The sequence below is a fragment of the Prionailurus bengalensis genome, chromosome B4 (assembly GCF_016509475.1).
Source record: "Prionailurus bengalensis isolate Pbe53 chromosome B4, Fcat_Pben_1.1_paternal_pri, whole genome shotgun sequence".
In the NCBI taxonomy this organism is placed as follows: domain Eukaryota; kingdom Metazoa; phylum Chordata; class Mammalia; order Carnivora; family Felidae; genus Prionailurus; species Prionailurus bengalensis.
This window is the reverse complement of record NC_057358.1, coordinates 18,865,982-18,890,458: the sequence shown is the minus strand read 5'-3', so window position 1 is coordinate 18,890,458 and position 24,477 is coordinate 18,865,982. Positions and strand designations below refer to the sequence as shown.

At 36.1% G+C, this 24,477-nt stretch overlaps 1 protein-coding gene across 2 annotated transcripts in view; it reads right to left on the bottom strand.

Annotated features, from left to right (window-relative positions):
- The window catches only part of PLXDC2 (plexin domain containing 2), a 455,689-nt gene that overhangs the window by 102,087 nt on the left and 329,125 nt on the right, over positions 1-24,477 (bottom strand). For both annotated transcript variants that reach the window (XM_043564759.1, XM_043564758.1), the window contains exons 6-7: positions 23,817-23,935; positions 8,813-8,912 (exon numbers count right to left, since the gene is read on the bottom strand). In XM_043564759.1, the coding sequence (XP_043420694.1) occupies positions 8,813-8,912; positions 23,817-23,935 (219 nt within the window). The remainder of the gene's footprint in view (positions 1-8,812; positions 8,913-23,816; positions 23,936-24,477) is intronic.

The window sequence follows — 24,477 nt, the reverse complement described above, 5'->3', positions numbered from 1 at the left end:
GGGGGGAAAAAAAGAGACTCTTGAGAAAAAAAGGGCACCGTTGGAGCCGCGATAAGCCTCCCACACAATATGTAACTCACTAACAGAAGGAGCTGGTTGGCGTTGTTAAATACAGCTTCTACAAAGAGAGGATGTTTTTGCTTCAAACATTTTTTATGCCCTCTATAACTCTATTCTATTAAATAATAATGTAATAGGTTGGATAAGGGAACATAAAATTTAGAGGATCACGGAGTACTAATCTAAACCTCTTAGATTTTCTTCTCATCATCACCTTGCGGTTCGTGAAGTTTCCGGACACTGCTACAACCTACATGGTCAGATTTCGTAAGTTACCTGAGCATGCATAAAAAAGATCAGAAACTTCATCTAAAACCAAACTTTACTTTTCTCCTCATTCCACGTATATTTACTAATGGCTTAAACAAGATGTCCTGACTTCCTTTAGTAATCCCTTTGCCCAACAAGAGCACCAGAACCAGCACTGGGACAGTAAATGGTCAAGGCAGAGTATCTTAGTGAGCTTGTGCGACATGTAGACAACAGTCCTAACACTATGGCTCCCATTGGCCTAAGGACTGTTCTTCTGGACGTGGTGTTTCTCCCAGGAAAACACATTTCTTTATTCCTGAGACTTAGGGGAGACTTTGCGATGTACATTGGCAATGTCATTAAATCTCTACTGTTTTTCTGAGAGAAAAGAAGATGGTCACTTTATTAAATAAAGTTGGATGAAATGTAGTAAGATACGTTTTAAAATCAAGTGTTTGAAAAGCTTTTAGTGCTAAATTATGCAGATGTTTGGTACTTATGGAAGAAAAACCCCTCCATTTCCAAGAAACTAAACTTCCTATAAAAAAACTCAACTGGAAAAATTAACATGTGGGCATGTTTATAAAGGTATCCAACCAGTATTTGTTAAAAATAGGAATATTCTCTGTGTAATAGGGAAGTGTGGGTTAAAATAGAAATATTCATGAAGTAATAGGGAAAAATAAAAAAATAAGGCAAAGTCTAAATCTGAAGGCAAACGTGAGAGAAAAGTGGAAAATTGAATCTCTGAGGTCATAATTTAAAATAAATAAGGCAGACAGAACTTGATAGAAAAACTCAATTTAGGTTATTTTGAGAACTACTTTGGCTCCTTTCCTAGGCCTTCCATAGTAAGGCGACCATTGCAAAGATGAGCTTTTGATTCACTATATTGAATAAATAAAAGTACATTAAGATGGGTTTCTCTTCCTTAGACCAATAAATCCTGGCTTCATAGGTACTCAATAGATATTTATTAAATAAATAAATTTTTAAGTATGTTGAATTTTTAATAATGTATTGAAGTCCTTTCTGTGACTTTTAGTATTTTATATTAGAAATAAATTATTAAATAAATTGAGAGACTATCTCTATAACGGTAAAATTTTACCTTGCCTGATATTGGTACAGGATAAAAAGTCAATGAATAAATGGATGAATAGATCTAAAAAACAAGAATTTAGCTACAAATACCTCTGAAATGTTATAATTCACCAATCAGTGATTTCTAATATCCAGAAAACTCCTAAATATTTGCTTCTTTTTAAAAATCCAATCTAAAAAATCAATCTTTTTAAAAAAGAAGCAAATATTTAGGAGTTTAGGAGTTTAAATATCTAGGATTAGAATCAAACAAGGGGTGTTTGAAATGTATGTAAAAGCACAGAGTATCACTTTGCATAATGCTTTCTATTGTGGAAGAATTTTATGAGAGAATATTTATGGGGAAATGTCATGATTTCTATTACTTTTTCCTTTTGTTGAGCCATGAGTGGGCAAATGCATACTTGGGAACCAAAGCACCTTATGAAGCTATGCTGTAAGGAGAAGCAATTTTTTATCTTCTGAAAAATGAATAATTTGAAGGGCTTTCCATTTTGAGAAGAAGGAAGGTAGGATTTACTAAAGGATTTGTGATCAATCTGTCCTTAAATGAATGAAAAGATCCCGATAACTTTGAAAATAACAAGTAAGGCTGGTGGCCCCTGGGTGGCTCAGTTGGTTGAGCACCTGACTCTTGATTTCAGCTCAGGTTATGATCCCAGGGACGTGGGATCGAGCCCCGTGTCAGGCTCTGTGCTGATCAGTGTGGACACTGCTTGAGATTCTCTTTCTCTCCCTCTGCCCCTCTTCCCTGCTAGCAGCCCTCTCTCTGAAAACAAAACAAAACAAAACAAAACAAAACAAAACAAAACAAAACAAAAAAAACAAGTGAGGCTCAGTTCTTCTAAAAGAGCTTTAATAGAGTATGTAAGAAAAATATATTAAGTGTTTTCAAGATTATTCATTTCCTCAATAGTCTATCAACATGTTTTTTTTTTAATTAGAGTTGCTAATAATTATAATGGAGCTGTCCTACAAGCAAACCAAAATTACCAATAGTTTTATTTAGGGAAAACCAGTTATAATGGAATGCTTATATTTGAAAATGTATTATTTAATCATATCTAAAATGCCAAGGCTTTTCTGAAAGGCAAAGAGGAAATAAAAAAAGGATGTTCTGTAAATATTATACCTGAAATTTAGTATTCCATTCAAATAGATGCTATAATCTATTGTTACTCTGTCCAAGATGGTAACCACTAGTCACATGTATCTCTTTAACTTAGAGTTGGTTAATGAAATCAATTAAAAATTCAAATCCCCAGTGTCACTAGCCACATTTCAAGTGCTTAGTAGCCACATGCAGCTAGTGAGACTAATACTCAACAGTTCCAATTTAGGATGTCTTATCAGTGTAGAAAGTTCTACTAGACAGTATTGGTCTATGGTATTATGTTTTTGAGAATTAAAGCTTAAGACATTTTGAAGAGTAAAAAAAAAATCTCTCTTTTTGTTAGGGGTTGTTTTTTTTTTCAGTCTGTAAACATAATTTTGGTCAAGTTTCTTGAAAAATTGCTGCCTGGTCTGTGAAGCTTATAAAGAGACCATATATGATGAACTATATACAATGCTCCTCAAAGAGTTCTTTGACCCTCTAAGTATCTTTAAAATATATTTGTTCTCCAAATGAGTTGAGTTTTATCTTTGAAAACGCTAATGTCGGGGCGCCTGGGTGGCTCAGTCGGTTAAGCGTCCGACTTCAGCTCAGGTCATGATCTCGCGGTATGTGAGTTCGAGTCCCACGTCGGGCTCTGTGCTGACGGCTCAGAGCCTGGAGCCTGTTTCAGATTCTGTGTCTCCCTCTCTCTCTGACCCTCCCCCGTTCATGCTCTGTCTCTCTCTGTCTCAAAAATAAATAAAACGTTAAAAAAAAATTAAAAAAAAAAAGAAAACGCTTATGTTTCTTATTGAGCTGTGAATAATAATTAATCAACAAAGCCAGGGCACATTGTAGCACCAATGACGTTAATAGATTTAAAACAGCAGAGGCGGATGAGACACAGATTCATGTTAAGAAAGAAGCAGATCATGTACTGCCGGTGGGTGAGAAGAACAGAGTGGTATGTTCTGAAGGATTCAGAAATAGCTGTTATCATAACTTGTAGAAGAACCATTTCAAGGAAGGTCAGCAGCTTTCCAGGCTGCTTTCTTGGACAAGAATTCTGCGCGTGTGTAAAACTAACTTTCACATGACGAAAATGGCGTAGCTTTACGTTTCCCAATAAAAGAACCGCAAAGGCAAGAGTGGATTTTCTGGGTTTTCTTGCTGGAAATGTTATGCTCTTTAAGCTCAGAAGGCAGAGAAAAGGTGAGGCGCGAGGGAGAAGGTCAGCACCCTAGAGATTCAGATGGAAATTCAGAGTGTTAAATTGGAGGAGAGAGAAACAAACAAGGAGGAACGGTACTAGTGAGAATTATACATTTATCCAGGAAGACCTTTGCACACTGTGTAAAGGATTTGGAGGCACATAAGCTGAGGCTGAGAAAGGATTACTTAATAAAGCTATTTGACAAGAAATTATGGAAATTACACATGACCTACGAATACATGACAATGTGAAAACCTTCTGGTAATCAACAGAATATTAAAGCAACAATGAAATATCACGTTCTGCTTATCAAATTTTCAGTTTAAAAAATGAAGACAGTGTCTGGGAGCATCTGGGGAAATGGGATATCTAATAAAATGCCGGGGGGGGGGGGGGGAGTAAATTGCTACAACCTTTATAGAAAGCAATCTGTCAAAGTGCATAAAAACCCATTAACAGTCAATGGCTACATATTCGCTTATAAACAATCAGTTGTGTCAAAATTTGAAAACGAAGATGTTCAGCATTGTTTTACTGATAATTAATATGAAAAGCAACAAACATGACAAACTAGTGCTCAGACAGGTTACATAAATTATGAAATAAAGGAATTTGTTGCAGCTATTAATGACCACATTTTAGACAGGTATTCAGCAGTGCAGAAAAAAATGTGTTATATATATTAAGAGAAAAATAGGTGACAAAAATATTTTTAACACAATGCCAATTTTTTTTTTAACATTTATTTATTTTTGAGACAGAGAGAGACAGAGTATGAACGGGGGGAGGGCCAGAGAGAGAGGGAGACACAGAATCTGAAGCAGGCTCCAGGCTCTGAGCTGTCAGCACAGAGCCTGATGCGGGGCTCGAACTCACGGACCGTGAGATTGTGACCTGAGCAAAGTCGGACGCTCAACCGACTGAGCCACCCAGGCGCCCCTTCACAATGCCAATTTTCTTAATGTGCATGTGTCTGCGAGTGTATATACTAAAAACAAAAGTTTGGATGCAGACACGCGGAAACATTATCTCCCTGTGGTAGAATTATGGACCATTTAAATTTTTTTCTGTGCATTCTCTGTAATGTATAGATTTCTCTGAATTAACATGCGCTATGCTTGTAATCACAAGTGTGTTCTTCCATTTGGGTTTCTGTAATGAACAATCCAAGTCATTGTATGCAGACCTGTGTTTGACATCTGTACCTGTGGAGACTGAAGCCAGCTGATCTCTGTGTTCTTTTTGTTTCTAAAATTCTACAAAATATTTTATGAAAAATAGAAGGTGATGCAGACACACAGGTACACACAGACAGACAGACACAGCAAGACATCAAAAAGCAAACGCTGCTTAGTTAGGAAGAGTTTCCGAGTGTCAGGTGTTTCCTGATGGGAGTCTCCTGTGGCCCGAGTCTCACAAAGCAATTGTTCTGGGTGTGGACATCTTAGCATCAGTGTCTTAAAGTGATAATGTTGATTATGATGAATAAACAATAAATACATGTACAAATACAGTGCTGATTACCTTGTGCCAAATACTGCATGCAACATACTCACTGTACCTTGGGTATTAAGGTGACCATTTTGTCTGTAAGGCTATAGGAATTAAATAAAATGCTCAAGGCCTCATTATTAGTATTCCCATTAAGGTAACCTTTATACTTTCTGGACTGCTAACTAATTTTATCTTTTATTTTATTTTTTAGAGATAAGGGTTAATTTCACCATGGACTTTTTATTTTGTTTTGTTTTGTTTTGGAAGGAGCAGAGGAATTTCCTTTGTAACCTCACAACTATTTCCTAACAATGCCTGAATTCCCTTTGCTACTTTCAACTGTCAGATCACCTGATCCTTTTTGAAAGATAAAGACTAAGGTAATAAACTATGCTTGAAAGTTACATTGAAATCATTTATTATTTGGAAGCCTTCAAAAACTGAGAAACAAATTTTCCGTGGTTGATATTACGATGAAAGGGTGCGGAGAAATCTTCATGATAAATAACTTAAACTTACCTAACAGCTTTACAAATGCTTTACCAAAACTTGACCAACTGATAAGAATGGTGTAACGACCTCCAAGAATGGTGGTCCCACCGGGAAAAATTATTCTCAAGGTTACAGCTTGCACTCCGATGTTGCCATGAGATTAAGCTGAGGATCTAAGTGCTACATAAACCATGTAACCAAAATGCTTAAAAGAACAGAAAATTGATCTTATGAGAACAGGGCCCTATATAACGTACCTTGCAATAGAGAAGAAATGAAACCACTCATTACTTACGATAATGATCAGTTTTTCCCTGAAATTCACTCAGGAGAAGAAAAAGGGGGAACAGAGATGAATGATTTAAATTCCCTGTGAGGATGACTCCTAATAGTGAGGGTTGTTAAATAAGAGAGCAGAATTTTGAAATGGATTTAAATGTTTTTCTCAATTCTGATTGCACAAACAGGTAACATACAGATCTCTAGGAATCGTCTTATAATTCTCAGGAAAAAGTACTCGTTTTATAGCTTGTATTATGCTAATCTTGGGTCAGCCTAATCTCTGGCATATATGTGTGCTTTTGTTTTTCTTTTAGGCTGAGAATGCTATGTGAACATATCTTTCCCTTTATACAGAAGTTCATGTAACAGACATTATTACACATAAATTTGGGAACAGATTTTTAAGGAGACTTACATTTTTCTGTTCCTGAAAAGATTTTTAAATTCATTTTTATTATTATTATTTTTATTTTTGAGAGAGAGAGGGTTGGGGAGGAACAGAGAGAGAGGTAGACAGAAGATCTGAAGCAGGTTCTGTGTTGAAAGAAGACAGCCCAATGCGGGACTCTTTGTCTGGAAACCAACCTTGAGATCATGACCTGAGCCGAGGTCAGATGCTTAACTGACTGAGCCACCCAGGTGCTCCCTTCCCCAAAAGATTTTTAAATAGAACACATCAATTCCAATTTTCTTATTGAAATATGGTCCCATCTACAGGCAGGGACGAGTGGATTAGAAACTCAGAACCTCCATTCTTTCTCAGCTAATATTCTCAGGATGGAACAGTGAGGTCAACAGGAAATGTGAATGTTAGTCCAACATGCAGCTTGCCTGAGAGACACTTTTCCCTGAACTCGAAGCTTGTGAAATTGTTTCGGATGAATGCTGAGTCTCAACTTTAGACATAATCTGTTCTCAAAATTCATATGAATTTTGCCAATTTATTCAATAAAATTTGTATTTGGGAGGAATATTTTTCCTCAAGACATACTGGTTACCCTATTACATTATAGCAAGGGATGCAAAATCGTAATTTGTGAGCCCAAAATTCTACCGTGCCTCAGTTCTGAGACAACACTTGCATATTAAAATACATTTGTGATTCTTTTTTTCTTTTGTACTTGGGTGAGTCTTTTTGTTAAAACAATAACATATCAGAACATCAATATGGACCAAGCTGTCTTCTGAGGAAGCTGCAAACAAAATCCTTCTTCAGAAGAAAAGAACCCACAAATAAACTAAAACTGGTGTTTTCTCTTCCTTGTGTAATAATTGGCTCAAGTCATGCTTGATTTAACATCCCTGAAAGAAGGAATGTGAAAACACTCCTCAAACGGGAATCAACTTTGGCTCTCCCACGACATGGCCTCTTATTAAAGAGGATGTCGTTTTGTGTCTACACATGCTAACATATCCTTGCTTTGTTCATTGTACACTTTCCTTTCTGGAAAATCTGCCTTGATTTAACAGTTCCCTCGAATGTTACTTCCCACTAATTCTCCACTAACAAGGAGAAACCGCCATGAAAGACTCACGTTCTTCAGCAAGCAGAACTCCCACATCTGAATGTCATTCTAAATTGTAGTTGTAAGATAATCCCTATAACGTTTCCAGCCAATCCGCTGCTCTGAAAAATCTAAATAATTTCCACTCCATTTACCTCCTCTGTATTTGAGAGATGATATAATTAAACAGAATTAGTTCAAGGGAAGACCAAATAGCATACGCATGTGATAAATTAAGTCTACCCCTATAGTGGAATATAAGGACTTTGAACCAAACAGGGAAACAAATGATCTAATCTTGGTATTTCATGATCACCCCTTGCTTTACATATGCATGTTTAGGACACAAACAAACATCAGTACTAACACACCCAAGCATCCCTCAGGACTCTTCTAGAATAGTGAAGGTTTAAAACACAGAAACTTACAAATGATGGCTATATACATGATCAGAATTACTACCAGTGGTGGTTTTCTGAATTTCTAATATGATTAATTTCTAATATTCTGAGTTTCTAATATGATGAACAGCTGACTAAGTAACATATATGTATTTATTCTACAAATGTAAACTAGACTAGATAAGTAAAAATGATTTAAAGAAACTATGTTTCTTCTCTGGTAGGTATAGTCCCACAAAAATTTTTATTTACTTCACTTTATATTTTTTTCTGTCATCTTCTTTTAGACTATCAAACACTTTTGTATAAACATGATAGACATAAAATGGCACAAACTGCTCTTTTGTTAGTAAATTTAAGTTATACAAATAAATAATAGTCATATACCTATCAGTCAAGTCATCTATCATTCCTTTATCTTCTTGTTATTAATGATAAAAATAGAGCTGTATGGGGTGCCTGGGTGGCTCAGTCACTTAAGCTCAGGTCGTGATCTTTGGCTCAGGTCATGATCTCAAGGTTCTTGAGTTCGAGCCCCGCATCTGGCTCTCTGCTGCCAGCATGGAGCCCGCGTCAGATACTCTCTGCCCCTCCCTGCCTTGTGCTTACTCTCAAACATAAATAAACATTAGAAAAAAAAATAGATCTGTGCAACCAAGCTAACTATACCAAAGAATCCAAAATTACACACTCTTGGCTTAGCTATTTGATTTCACTTTACCTAAATTATTAGTTGAAGAGTAACAGAGAGACAGCGAATACCAATAAGAGTTATAAACCAAACAATAATCTACAAGCAGCAATCAGCTAAGTGATTCTGTTGTTCAAACAGTCACATCTGCCTAAACTCAATCCCCTTTAAATTTACCCCCCCGGCAGGCTCAGACTTTGCGATTACCCTTCTTCTACCTACTGGGAATTTGTTGGATCCTGTGGACAACGACAAAGGCATCAGACAGTCCCACTTTCACTGGGTGATTGGTCGAACTTATCTGTGTGACCAAGACGGGAATCTGGAAAAGAAAAAGCAGATTGCTACGTGTTAGATTTGAATTTCATTTCGGAGTGGCGGTGGGGAGCATGATCATCTTGGTTACTGAAGAAAATCAGGTGCTGGAGATGAAGGACCAGGGAGAGTGAGCAGGAAATATTAGAGAAGGAAGACATACAATACCAAAAAATAACATCTGTTTAGTGCTTTTGATGGGCTAACGTGACAAAAGAGCTCCTGGTCCAACAGACAGCTACTTGATGATGAAAGTAAATAGATTTTCTGAGGATCTAACTGGTGCCGAATGCTGAAAACATCACACGTATAGGCACACTGTAAACACATTTAGTGCTGGCTTTCATTTCGGGAATAGACTCTTCCTGTACCATTTGTTTTCCTAAAATACTGTATATTACTTTTCATGGGTTTTTAAAAAAATCCTTGTTTACAAGTGGCCTTATAGATCTAAAACCTAGAGAAGGACAAGTAAGTGCACTGCTAAATATATATTTAACAATATCACTGTTGATTAATAGATGGTGAAACTTGGCAAATGTTAATGGATGTTGAACTATTCTGATTGAAACTTACATGGAAAACTTTATGAATTATGATGGGTCATCTCAAGGTCACATTTCCTAAATTTAAATCTCAGTGGAACCCAAATCTGAATATGACAGCCATTTTTAATATTCACAGTTAAAAAAATTAAAACACATTGAGAATATATTAAAGAGTTACAAATGAGACAAATCCTTGGAGCCAATTTTTCTAGATTTAGAAAACAGTCACTGGAGAGATGATTACTATGTTTATTACAAGTTTTGTAGAAATAAAAATGGGCATGAAACTGTCTGCAATAAATAAAGGGACAAGAAACAACAAGGGGAGGATGGATGTACCAACAAATCTTAAGGTGGCATAAGCAGACTGTGGGCCATCTGCAGGTAATTCATTCAAGAACCTATTAGATCTGACCTTGTCTTATAAACCATAATAACCAGTGTAGCAATGAGAAGGAAGGAGAAAAACTTGGAGAGAAGATACAATAAGGGATGTACTGCTTATTTTTGCCCATGACATCAGGGAATTGTAAAAGGGCTATTTGGTCAAAATTAACCAATTAAAAGAGGAAATTTTAAGTATCTGAAATTTATGGAATTATTTCAAGTAAATGGAAGATGCCATTTTCTCTTTATGTACTAATCATCCCTTTCTTAAACAATGTTAAGGTATTACCAATTTTATCTCAGTATGTCCAGTTCTTAACCAGCCTTATGAAGTATTCTGATATTTGGCCAACAGAAACAAACAAAGCCAAGCCAACATTTCTGTCCCTAAAGGTTTATTCACTAAATGAAACTCTGACATACTTTATTTAGTGATTACTAAGCCATACTCAGTATCATATATGTAATTGCTTTTCTTTAAAATTTTTTTTAACGTTTACCTATTTTTAAGAGAGAGAGAGAGAGAGAGAGGAGAGCGAGAGTGAGACAGAGAGAGAGAGTGGGAGAGGGGCAGAGAGAGAGAGGGAGACACAGAATCCACAGCAGGATCCAGGTTCTGAGATGTAAGTGCAGAGTCCAACACGGGCTCAAACCCACAAACCACGATTTCATGGAATGAGCTGAAGTCAGATGCTAAACTGACTGATGCTAAACCGACTGAGCCACCCAGGCACCCCTGTAATTCCTTTTTTAGTGGACTCCATACTATTACCCAGTTTTATATGCCATGTTGAGGTAGAAATGTTAATATAAGTGTCATTTATATTTAAGATGGACACAATTAAAGACAAAAAGACAAAAAATTAGTAACAACATACAAAATATTTCCAATTCAAGTTATATATTTTGTATATCCTAACAAAACAAAGTCACAATTGCCAAATAGCATTAGTACATGCCTGATCAGGATTAAGTATGAGAACTTTACTAACTTGTATTCATCACTTGCTTTCATTCTCCAACATCTTTGACTATAATTTTCCTCTGCAAGGTGAGAACTATTTTACCAGATAATTCTGTGTAAGTGATTGTATTCCTCTTATCCCATACTCAAAGCAAAACTTGAGTTCATAAAGCTCTCAACTGGAAAATCCTATTATATTGCCATGAATATTGTATTTTTATATAAGGTTTATTTTTTAGGTCACATGTTTTGTTTCTGCAGACCTCCTTATCATAGCTTTCCCTTCTTTTTAGATTTTCTATTCCACCTCTTCAATCTCTCTTCCTTATCACCTTCTTCACCTAGGCATCTTTCATTTTGATTTTATTGTCTCCCTCTCTTCCTTTCTCTCCCTTCCTTTATATTTTGTCTCTAAGTCAAACCCTCTCCTCCCGTGCTTTATACCTGTGGTGGACTGGTTGTACTAAAGGCCTACATCAATGGCCTCCTTCTTTCCAAACCCTTTGCCTTGTCACTTTTGATCCCTTCCCACTTGGACTCTGGCTCAGTAATATGACAAAGGGTGATGACAGCAAATGTGAAGCAAAAGGGAGGATCGAAAATGTATTTGTACATTTCCACCTTCTTTCTTGGCCTCCTGCCACTGCCATGAGAATGTATGCTGTTGCTCTGCTGAAAATATATGAGAGGCATATGGAGGAAAGTTCCCTTTGCAACAGAGGTCCACTTTGACCAGCTAGCTCCTAGCCAATCCACCAGCTAACAGCTGACACATGAATAAGCCCAGTTGAGATCAAGAGAGTACAAACCAGATCAGTAGCACTGCCAAGCTGATCCATAGGTATCTTGTGAGACATAAGATATGGAGTTAGGTAACTACATTTTCGGGTGATTTGTTACACAGCAATACTAACCAATACATTTTCTATTAGAGATCTAATAGCAAATACAAACTTCTCTGGTGTTTCTACACAAAATGAAGTAGGATTCTTCCTCCTAGATTTCAGGGAATCAGATAAATATCTCTGCACTTCTAGATACAATTAAACTTGAAAGACTGGAATGTTCCAGTAGAAAGTTCCATTTTCTACATCTTGCTTTCACTCTTCTAGATTTCTTTATTTCCTAGTTTATTCTTTTTCCTCTCGATTCCAAAAAATGAACACCAATGTGTCTAAGTTACCTAGATTCAGACTCATTTAACCTAAGGAAAGTCCATCTGGAACTAAAATGGGTAACCTAACAATGTAGACAGTGTTCTGTCACTGAAAACAATCCTATCATAAATTGGCCAAACCCTTTAGGAAGATAATTGTAGATCACCTGTAAAGACCCTTTCAAACCTCAATTCAATGGTTTCACTCTATTGAATGATCTTGACCTTTCCACGCTTCAACAAGTAAACTGTTAACAAGGGTGAAAAATTGTACCTATTTGTAAGAGAACTGAGGTAGGCAGAAATCATTGTCTGCTTCTAAGGGTAACATTTTAACTTGCTGCCGGTTTTCTAGTTATACTTATTCCTGGGACAGTGACTTCTGAGGACTAGGTCAGACAAACCACCATTACCATAAATAACTCTACTATAAGTCTTAATATAATGTGGAAATATAAAGCAGAAAATAAATTTCTGAGAATATTACATACTATATAAAAAGTCTTTTCTCCAAAAGGCATATATGCTCTCCATGCTATTTGCTAAGATAGAATAAATTTGCTCAGTTACTAGATATTAATTGAATATCTTCTGTGTATTACTGTAGGCACTAGAATCATAGAAAAGAACAGAACAAAGATGCTGCTCTCATAGAGCTTACATTCTAGAGGGCAGGGACTGATATTAAAAAGTGAATGTAAGAATTAAACTATGCTGAGCAGTGGTGAGTGCTAAGGAGGAAACTAAAGTGTGGCAAAGAGACTAGAAGGGCATGGGGGCTTCCTTAGGAGAAGGAGTCACAGAGAGGTTCTGTGATGAGATGATTTTTCTGTAGTAATGAGCCTGCCATGTGGATATTTGAAGAAAATTCTGAGTACAGGAACCAGTACAGGCAAAGGCTTTGACTAAATTGTTTTTGGTGACTTTCAGAATTAAAAGGTTATCACTGGAGCATGAGGAGTAGATAAGATAGTTAAAGGAGATGAGAGGAGGTGGGGGCATGTCAGAGGGAGCACCCATTCCCTGCAAGCCATGGCAATGACTCGGAATTTTATTTCATGTTATACAGTGATGGTTTAGAGAGTTTTGAACAGAGGAAAGCTGTTCTTTTACAACTGAAAAAGATCATACTGTGATCTGTTGTGTGGTCAAGACTGCAAGAGGCAAGGGGAGACAGAAAAACTAGTTAGGAAGGTATCACGATTGTCAGGATAAGAGATGGGTGGCATGGACTACACTGGAGTGATATGTGTAGGAGGTAGAAGGGATGGAAAGATGGATTCCAGGTGAATTGTGAAGGCACTGCCATCAAGACACGCCATGGATGTGAGGAGAGTGGGAGAAATAGGAGAGTCAATGACGTCGCCACGGCCTTTGGTCTGAATAGCAGGAAGAAGGGAGTTGAGTATTTCATTGGGGCCGCCATTTTGTCCACCCGCAGGGAGGTTTTCCACACCGCAGGCCGTAAGGAGTTGTCTGCCTGTGCAGATGGCCGCCTGTGCAGCACTGAAGAAAAGTACTGGAATGTCCCGAGATGGACAAAATGAGAAGAGGAAAGTTTGGAAAAGGACAATTTTATGGCCATTCCACTGGCCTCAAGTGCTTTTCTTTAAAATTTTATGGAGTTCATGAATAAAAGCACAGATTTTCTGAAACTATGGTCTTTTATCCTAATTAAATATTAAAGTGAAAATGTACGAGAAGCTTTTAATTCCCTACATTTTCTTAGAAGGCACCCAAGTCTTTTATGAAACAATTACATATCAGGTTTTTAAAAAACTACTTTTGGCAATTGAATTAAATGCTTAATAGTGTAAAAGATTAATGAGGAAAAGATGAACAATTCTAGGCTTTCTCACAGATTCCTTTCAGAAATAGTCTGGCTCTTTCCACCTGATATTGTCATATCCTTTTTACCTCACTTTCTTGGACTGTAATCTTTTTATTTCAAGACATCAAAGGCATGGGGCTGTTCTCCGAAAGGATTGTTCATCCTCTCTCTTACTGCAGCCAAAGGAATTGGGCTGCGTCAGCTCTCTGTGAGCAAGTCAGACCAGTCTGCAGGTTTCCATATTAGTATTTAATTAGAGACCATTAAGATGAATCGGGAGTACTGTTAAAAGCCACATTTAACTGGAACTACTTTGCAACAAAGCAATTGTATGTGGCATGTGTGTGTTTATGTATAAATAAACCATCTAGAATTATAGCTGATATTACACAGAATTAGTTCAAGAAAGGGTCTGTCATATTGTCACAATCATCTATTCCACAGACGACTCTTAATGCACAAGGATATGAAGTCAGAGAAGCCATGGCCAATGAGGATGTCCAAGTACGAGAACTCTAAAAACTTTGCTGTATGGGAAGCTATTTTTTTTTTTATCCATTCTACAAATTTATAGTCATTCTCAAAATATTTCCAAAGTTAGTTTCTGGCATTTTCAGGAAGCCATCCTGAAACAGTACCAATTGTAAACTATAGATGCTTTAAGAAAAAAAAAATGTAGCTTCATTATTTTCAAGTGCCTATAATAGTTGCCTTTTTATGACTGAAGCAAAGCTAAATTTTCACTTGGCCTCTGTATGATTTGTACTGAATCATAAATTTTTGAGAATGAGTTTCACAATTACATTCATTCCACAGGATAGTTATAGGGAGGGAACATTAGCACCAGCTAAAATATGCTTCCATTTCAGCTTACACAAGCATTTCTACATTCTTTTCTTTAGGTTTTTGATTTTTGTTCCATTTTTACAGGACACCAATGAGTTTATTATTTAAGTAAGTATAAATTTTTCTACAAGTGAAATAGTGAAGCAATATGAAGTACAGACACAGAAAAGATTTGCAGTCGGCAGACAAAATTAAGGCAGGAAAAAATATCAGGGGCGGGTAAAGGTAGAGCAGAGCACCCTGGTCCTTCAAGGAAGGTTCAGAGGCAAAAGCGGCTCTGTTCCATGCTGTGCTATCATTCTGCAGGACACAGAGGCATAAATGCGACACATACAATGTGAGCTTTTCTGTCTGCCTCTAAAGCAGTTAGGGAGATAACAGCATGCTATTTGAGTCAGAGGTAATGGAACTTTATTTTTCTCTCTCTTCTGCACTGCAAACCTTGCCAAAACATTCATTTGTTTCCATTATGGACCCAGCTATCTATCTAATAGGCAGCATAGCATCTCAGCAAGGGCTTGATTGTTAAGTGTGGTGTTCCAAAGTATGAATCACATGCCTATCACTGGAGAAGAATCACTCTAAACGCATTTTTGTTCACTTGCTAATCAGCCACATGGTGTCTAGTAGCTTAATATATATACATTTTAAAAAATCCAAAGCTTACTAGTTTACCCGTTCTCACCTGCATTCAACCTTCAGCTTCCTACCTCATCATCCTTAAATATCAGATCTGGCTTCTGTGTTACTCGCAGTAGGGTATCCAATTATAAAAAGCCATACTTTCTTTTATTACTATCAAAACAACACGAAGTCCTGATCTTAGTGCTTAGTTGTCTGAAAACTGCATTTGAATAGAAAGGCTTTCCATTAAAGTTGACAATATAAAAATCCATTTGCTTTCCTGAATATTGTTAGCATTTTGCACAATTATTTTAATCCTGTTTTAGCTTACAGTTACTGAACTCTTTCCATATGCCAGGTATTGAGAGATGAAGTTGATGGCATGAAAACAAAGGAAAGTCATACGCTAAAGATACATTCTTAACATCCCTCCATTCCCCATCTCCACTATCACACCCTATAGAAAATCTGGAAGGAGACAACATAAGATAGTTCCTATATTAAAATAGGGGTTTCAGACTTAATCTCTACATAAACTAACACCAGCCTAGGGTAAGAAAGAAGAAATTACTGTGAGAGGGAACTGGAGGGAACATACCCTGAGTACATTTCCCAGCCAATTGTTGCTGTGTGGAAATGTAGGGCAAATGAGCTAGGGCTTCCAATTTCTCAACGGGTGATACAAATCTATATTTTTATTTAAAATCCTCTGATATCTAAGTGTTAACAACATATCCATTTTACACACACACACACACACACACACACACACACCGCTGTGACCTGTGATTTAAAGACTGCCCCTTACTGAGCTGACAAGTAGAATTGGAGCTTCCTATAAAATAAGACAATGAGGCAGATGCCTGCCTGTAGAAGGCTGTGAGACTGGGCTCAAGACAATAAGACTATAGTGAGGCCTTTATCTGGGACTACAGCTAGACAAGGGAGCTTGCATACACATGGCCTGGCAATCAAACACTAGGGGAAAAGGGTGGGGATTGGGAAACTCCTTGGGTTTGGAAAGCCATGTAGGTTGCACAGACCTTTTACCTCAGGGAGGGACAAGAGAGTTCTTTGGTCTTGAAGCACCGAGCAGGGAGTTGGGCTGATATGGGCAAGATCAACATCTCAGTGACATCTCAGGGGTGGAAAGGAAGAAGGACTTTGAAGAGAAAGCACACCCAGAAAGATCAAATATGTTGCCCAAGGACAATACAACAGCTAGGGGCAGGGCCGGCATTAGAACAAGTTTCTGTTTCTAAAATTACTTCCTCTAGATAGATCCTTCTACCTTGCTACTTGATTGATTGATTGATTGATTGATTGATTCTTAGCCACAGCATTTTTTATAGAAACATTATAAAGGGAAGGCGGGTCAGTCTGTCATCTTCTCACACTGTGAAAAGTAAAAAGAAACTAAAACATCAGGAGGTTTTATGTGTGATATAACTAAACCATAAAATACATCCACAAATGCAAATGAGGTAGATCCTAAATAAAGGCATGTTGATACAATTTTACATTTCATGTATTTAAAATACAGGATAATGCTATAATGTAAAATCATCTGTGTCTCCATTTTTTCGTATTATTTCTTGAGAGTTATAATCAGCATTTTATGTCACCTGGGTTTTCTTAATCTCATATCATAAATTTATTAAATAGATTTTATTTAAATAAAAAACATAAGTATATGAATATATAATATGCATGTATAGATGTCATACATATATGTATGTGTATATATATATACACACATATATATTTTTCTACAGGGAGAACTATAAAGTTTTTTGGATGCAATATATTATATAAACACATGTCCAACATTCTCACACACAGAGCAATAGTCATAAAGGCAAATTACTTCATATCAAAGGTAAATGTTTCACTGCTCAGTTCTTATGGCTTTCTCTTACTCTCTTGAATTATTTTTTTCCATAAATTCCACAAGCTCAGCAATTGTTCATCTTTTAATACTTTCGGGATGATTATCATGAATGAAGAATCATTACAGTTCAAATAAGAGAAAGAGTCTTGAAGGAAATTGTAAAAATGCATTAAGGGTGCCATTTAAATCTATACCAAATAGGCAATGCTGATTTATTAGCTATGCCTTCTTCCATGGAAACAGTGGATGTTACACTAAGGTACATTAAGTTTAAATACTTAAATGGCGAAACAGATTAGAAAGTGATTTTACTTAATCAACAATAGAGTTCTTCTATACTGACCTCCTCTAAAATTTGCTGAGGAGATAGTAAGGTATTGAACCAAGAAAATGGATTGAATAGGTGGATGTGTAAGTAGGGTATGCATTCTCTGTGATTTCCCCACCACCTTATAGAAGGATTATATGACTTTCTTTTTAATTGTGTTGTCTGAAATTGATGACTACCCTCTCCCTCTCATGAGCTAATAACTGAATTTGCAAAAGACACAGGAAGAACCATGTCCTTCCCTAGTCTGTATCTAAAATAACAACAAATTCAAAATACAATAGGAGAAATAATCTAATAAATTCAAAATACAAAAGAGAAACACAAGTCAAAGGAAATGCAACTTCTAAATTATGATGATATGCTAGGAAAGAGAGCATCAGGACTGTAAGATATCTGATTTCAAATCCCTAATGTTTTTGGAACGAAATCTTCTTTATAAATAGGTAAGTTCCTTGGTACATTATCCATGATCCCAGATTTTAGGTCTACATCTACTATAATGAAACAAACAACAATCACTATTCAATAGTAACTAAAATAACATAAAGGGGAGCCTGGGTGGCTCAGTCGGTTAAGCGTCCGACTCTAGATTCCGGCTCAGGTCGTGATCTCATGGTTCATGAGATGCAGCCGTGTGTCAGGCTGTATGCTGACATGACAGAGCCTGCTTGGGATTCTCTCTCTCCCTTTCTCTGCCCCTCCTCCACTCATGTGCACATGCTCTGTCTCTTGTTTATTTTATGAATAAATAAACATTTAAAAATATAGAAATAACATAAAGAATATGGGTTCTAGGTCACAGCTGGTTATTGACAGAATAGGAAATAGGAATGTGATTTTCCAAATTCTATTTGTCTAAGAAAGGGTGCATGTTTTATTTTTATTATTTTTTACCTAGGTACAACCTCTTTTCGTTAAAAAAAAATTAACAAAATAAATAGGATAATGCTATGGAAAGGCGAACCATTCTTACCTGTGCCCCCAAGGGGGCAGAGCTACAGTATAATACTGACCAGCCAGGAAAGATCATAGAGAATATCAAAGTGAGTGAAGCAGTTCAGGCATTTCTTGAAAAGGAAGTTTGGAGGGAGGCAGTAGGGGTCAGTGATTAGGAATACAGGTTCTGGAGTCATATCCAGATGACTTTGGATAAATCTTTGCTTCACAACTTTGGGACAGTTATTGAATGTCTCTGGGTGTTTTAGGTTCCCTTTCTATAAATGATAAAAGCAACTACCTCTTGCTTTTTGTGAGAATTGTATGAGATAAATGGTAAACACTTAGGTCTCTGCTTGGCATATATGAAGAGCTCAATAAATGTTAGATTTTATCAAATTAGGGGATTGTTGTTAAAAGTGAATGGGATTTCTGGTTATGGCAGACAAACTGGTAAGAGACCATTTCTCCTACTGAGATCAAGCAGGAAAGATAAATAACATATGGAAAGCACCCGTTGAAGGCATCAGGTGGCCATCAAAGAGCAAAGACTTGAAAAGCCAAGATTCCAGAGAGAGGAAATCACAGAAGTGAATGCAATACCACTTTCCTGTCAAGGCATTTGGTAATTTACAAGAAAGATTCAGACATTGAGAAACTGAACAAAACTTCAGACGAACCGTGAGATCATGACCTGAGCCAAAGTCGGAGGCCCAACTGACTGAGCCACCCAGGCGCCCCCGAAGGACTACTCTCTAAAAGTAAGTGCTAACCCAAAATTTAGCAGTCTTTACAAGAACTAATGCTCAACTTTGAAAGAGCTTAGCCCTGACAGTATTAAAGTAATCTGTTTGGTATTAAGGAGGGCACTTATGTTGAACACTGCATATTATATGTATGTGATGAATCACTAAATTCTATTCTTGAAATAAATATTACATTATATGTTAATTAACTAGAATTAAATAAAAATTTGGAAAAATTAATAATGTTTGCCAATTAAAAAAAAAGTAATCTGTTCCATCCTACCTGTCAAACAAAAAATGTAAACCCTCTCTGGAGGAAGAAAACAACGTCCACAACCTCCATCTATTCCTTTAGTAGTTTATAAACAATGCCCAACATTCAATCAAAAATTATCTAGCATAAAAGGAGACACAGCCGAATAGACACAAAAGAAGACATCCAGATGGCTGACAGACACATGAAAAAATGCTCAACATCACTCATCATGATGGAACTACAAATCAAAACCACAATGAGATACCACCTCACACCTGTCAGAATGGCTAACATTAACAACTCAGGCAACAACAGATGTTGGCAAGGATACAGGGAAAGAAGATCTCTTTTGCACTGCTGGTGGGAATGCAAACTGGTGCAGCCACTCTGGAAAACAGTATGGAGGTTCTTCAGAAAGTTAAAAATACAGCTACCCTATGACCCAGCAATTGCACTACTAGGTATTTATCCAAGGGATACAGGTGTGCAATTTCAAACATTGGGGAACATGCACCCCAATGTTTATAGCAGCACTATCGACAATGGCCAAAGTATGGAAAGAGCCCAAATATCCACTGAAGGATGAATGGATAAAGATGAAAAGGTACACACATACAATGGAGTATTGCTCAGCAATCAAAAAGAATGAAATCTTGCTATTTGCAACTACGTGGATGGAACTAGAGGGTATAAAATGCTAAGTGAAATTAGAGAAAGGCAAATATCATATGACGTCACTCAGGTGTATGAGGAATTTAAGATACAAAACAGATGAACATAAGGAAAGGGAAACAAAAATAATATAAAAACAGGGAGGGGGACAAAATATAAAAGACTCTTAAATATAGAGAACAAACAAAGGGTTGCTGGAGGGATTGTGGGAGGGGGGATGGGCTAAATGGGTAAGGGGCAGGAATCGTGGTCGCACTATATGCTAATTAACTTGGATGTAAATTAAAAATAAATAAATTAATTAACACAAAAAAAGCCATGACCAATGAATGAAAATCTAGAGGAAAAGAAAAAAAAAATACAGCTGATAGAAAGAGACCCAGAGGCAATCTAGATATTAGTTATCAGCCATGAACTTTAAAGGAACTGTTATTAATATATTAAGTCAGTAGATGAGAAGATGGTTAATTTTATCAGGTAATTAAATCTATGCACAAGAAACAAATGGATACTGTGAAATTGGAAAATGCATTCATAAAGGGAACAATTGGTAACCTGACAGGAAATTAAGAAAAAGACAGTATGTTTTTTGTGATTTGGCTTCATCCTAAGGAAAATACTTCTTTGAAGTTAACTACAATAAACAGCTGCGTAACAATAGCTTAAAACAGAATTTTAAATCTTTGGTTTCAGAATACAGAGTGACAATCAGGAGAGATAGCTTACTTCTTTAAATGAATCCATGCTGCCATGACTTCTCTCACTAGTATGGCTAAGAGCACATTGGGACTGTGGTGAAGGACCATCAAATGCCACAAGCAAATCTGTGTTCACTCTTATTTTAAACATCAGTAGTACTTCCCTATCTCAATCATATTACAAGCAAGATTAGTATAAGTGCAAATATATGTTCTCATTTATTGACCATTATTGATCTGGTTTGCACATGAAAAATTATGCTGTTGGAAAAATGACCATACATGGGACATGAGAGTTGAAAGACATCTGAGTGGTTAGGATGGGCAGTTGATACATTAACAATTAACACAGGAAACATCATTAGCTACTGACATAAGTCACTTGATGGAAATAAAGATGAAATTTGCGTCAGTAAGTTTACTTGATGCATTACTGATTTTACTCTACGATTTAAACAAGTCCTCTATTGGTAGTTTCTGCATAAATCATATTTTTTCTTCTCATTCACACAAAATGAAATGAAATGAGTAACATAAAATAAAATAAAACAAAGTTGGCTTAGCCAGTTAGTAGCAACTATTACAGAAAGAATTGTGTTTTACTTCCCTATCTATAATGTTGATTCTGCAAGTTTAAGCTGGACAGGAACACAAAATTGTACTCTTATTATGTCTTTACGATTTTGTTAGCTCTATACCTTAACTCAGAATACTTCTAACTTTGTGAGATTGTGATTGTGTCATCTGTTGGAGTCAGAAAAAAAGATCCTTAAACACCAAACATTAACCAATATTTTTAAAAAACAAATGAGAAATAGACTTGTGAATTGCTATGCATAATGTCCTTGAGAAAGAAAAAAAATGTGGAGGTATTTTGAGATTACCAAATTAGGGCCTTTAGTCCTGAATTTGTCCTTAACTAGTTCTGTGCCCACAAGCACGCCATTTAACCTTTCCGACTCAGTCTGCTTAGCTATAAAATAAAGATAATTGTGTATGATCTAATTCCATAATTAAGCCACACACATTTATTATTACTTTCATGTGCCAGTGCCCTTATGAATATTGAGAATATAGGACATTGTTGAAGAATTGAAAACTATACTATATGTGAAAGCATTTTGTCAAGGGTAATACATTATGCAAACAACTATTTTATGCTATTGTGATTGTAAATGTTTTTCTAGAAGTGTCAGGAGCACCTAGCTTTCCCTCAAATGCAAGGGAACCCTTAGTGTGGCAAATTTTACAAATAGAAATTTGCATCAACAAAATGAAATTCATGGCAATTATCAGAAAAAAAAAGGTAGAATATGAAATAGAAAACTGCTTTCTAACCAGGACAGAGAAAGGGCAAGGCAAATAATAAAGTAATGACTTCTTTAGAACTCTGAGTTCAGAAGGACTAATGTTCAGTAGGGTAATAGTCTGGGAATATAAAGAAAGTGTTAAAATTGCCTACTGGTATAATGTTACCCATGACAAAACAGGAAAACCATAGTGAAAAATTCTTCTTTGGTTAAAATAAAGAAAATAAAAAAATATTTTAAAAATACCAACCCCCCTACAAAGAAGGAATAGGTAAAATAAACTGCTACTCTGCTAGGTGAGACACCCATGGATAAAATGTAAATAAAGATGACAATTTTGATAATAAAGACTAGAGACAGAGACCACAGTACAAACACAAACCTCTGCTTCAAAAATACCTACAGTTATTGAGATTTAAGACCCTAGACTTACGGACTCTGCATCTTTCCAGAAAACTTCCCACCATTGGTTAGAATAGTTGAAAACTAACATTCCATAATGTCACTATGCAGTTCCAGGATTACACTAGATTACACTATAGATACACCATATATATATATAATATATATATTCATATTATATATGAATGATAGACTATGATATCAAAACATAGCTCTGGATAAAGAAGCACCAAGCAGACCAGATCCTATATTATATCCCACATGGAAGAATCTTCAAAGGAGTGGAAATATTTAAAACAATTATAAGATTTTCAAAGGTTGACTTATGTCATTAAAATATAACTGTCCCTCACTTTATAGAAAAGATGCATTTCAGAAGACTTAACCAAAGTGAATAATTTTTAAATAGCCAGGGATTCATTTGCCAAGAAAAAAATAACTCTTCACATAAGATACTGAGTCTATGTTATTATAAATATCCATTAACCCATGGACTAATAATTGTCCATCATCAATTCACATTGTCAGAATTCCTCTCACGCCTAGTGACTACCTAAAATATCGCACAACTGTTCCTGGAATTTTATTCTTGTATTCTTTGTTTTCTTCCCTAAAAGTTTAGGATGTCTATTAGTCCTTAATTATACTGTCAACAGAGTTCTTAAACTTAACATACTATAATTCTAATTTAGACATTCTGTAAATTTAAGGCTATAACTTAATACATTTCCATTCTTTACTTTGTTAATTTGGTAAAATGAAGCAAACCATAAGTTTGAGTTCCATTATTCTTTCTGTCACTTAGACCTCTAATTAATTTTTCCTCTCAGGGTGAAATAAATACTGGCCAAAGGAATTATGGGTCCTGATTGCTTTCAGTCCTGGGGCATTGAGCCACACAAGCTTTCGTATATACTAATACTTTTGGAATTAGAACCAAAATATGTCACAGAAATAGACAAAGGAAAAACAAACAAAAAAATAAATATAAATAATCAGATTTAGATGAGAAATCCTTCCAAGTTGGAAATATTTTTTTCTTAGAGATATTTCATTATAATACCACTAGGATATAATTGTTTCATAATTTTATGCAACTCATTGATCATAATGTCAGGATATAAAATAAAACCCAAAGAATTAACAATCAGTGCCACCTAGTATATTAAAAATTTTTTGTATGAAGCAAAACAAACCAACACATGAGAAAATGATTTGAGGTTCATGACTGTAAAATGTCCCTTTCTTAACACTTGGAGAAAAAGATAGAGGTCAAGATCAAGGGGAAAGGAAATCATCAATATATTACTTACTTCTTTATATCCAAAGATGATGCGTCCATCCATGAGGAGGGTTGCCTGGAATGTGAAGCTTCCCAGGTTGTAGTTATCCTGGAGATGTACGTGGTCCCACTGGACAACAAGTGCTGTGCCTATCAACCCCATCGAAACAGAAGAAACACATTGATAAAAATATACCAATGAATTCGGGTGAGAGACTTCACAAAACCATGCATATAGTCTTCAAATCTAGTAGTTGTGCTACTTGAATTTTATGCAGTTAATTGGAATTCTTTATTGAAATTGTATTTGAGCTATTTTTAAACAATTGAGTATTCTCTAAATATTTAGTAAAATCTAATCTCATACCGAGGTTAATATTGAGCCCAGTATGAGGGAATTTTGCCTTAGGAAGTCCATTCATGTTAATGGGTACTGTCTACTTAAATTTCTATGAGCCACTTTCAAAATGCAGCCCAAGTGGATTGAATGCACTTCAAATATATTTGACAAATGCTAGGAAAAAAACCGAACACATTCAGGAAAGCTAGAATCACTTGTAAAAGACCTGAAAATGTCTCTTCCATACTTAGAATTATACTCTTCCATGCTGAAAAAAATTCCAACACTAATGGGAATTTTCTTCTCTGGTTCACAATGCCTGTATTTCTTTCTTTGTTGTACTGCTTCAAAG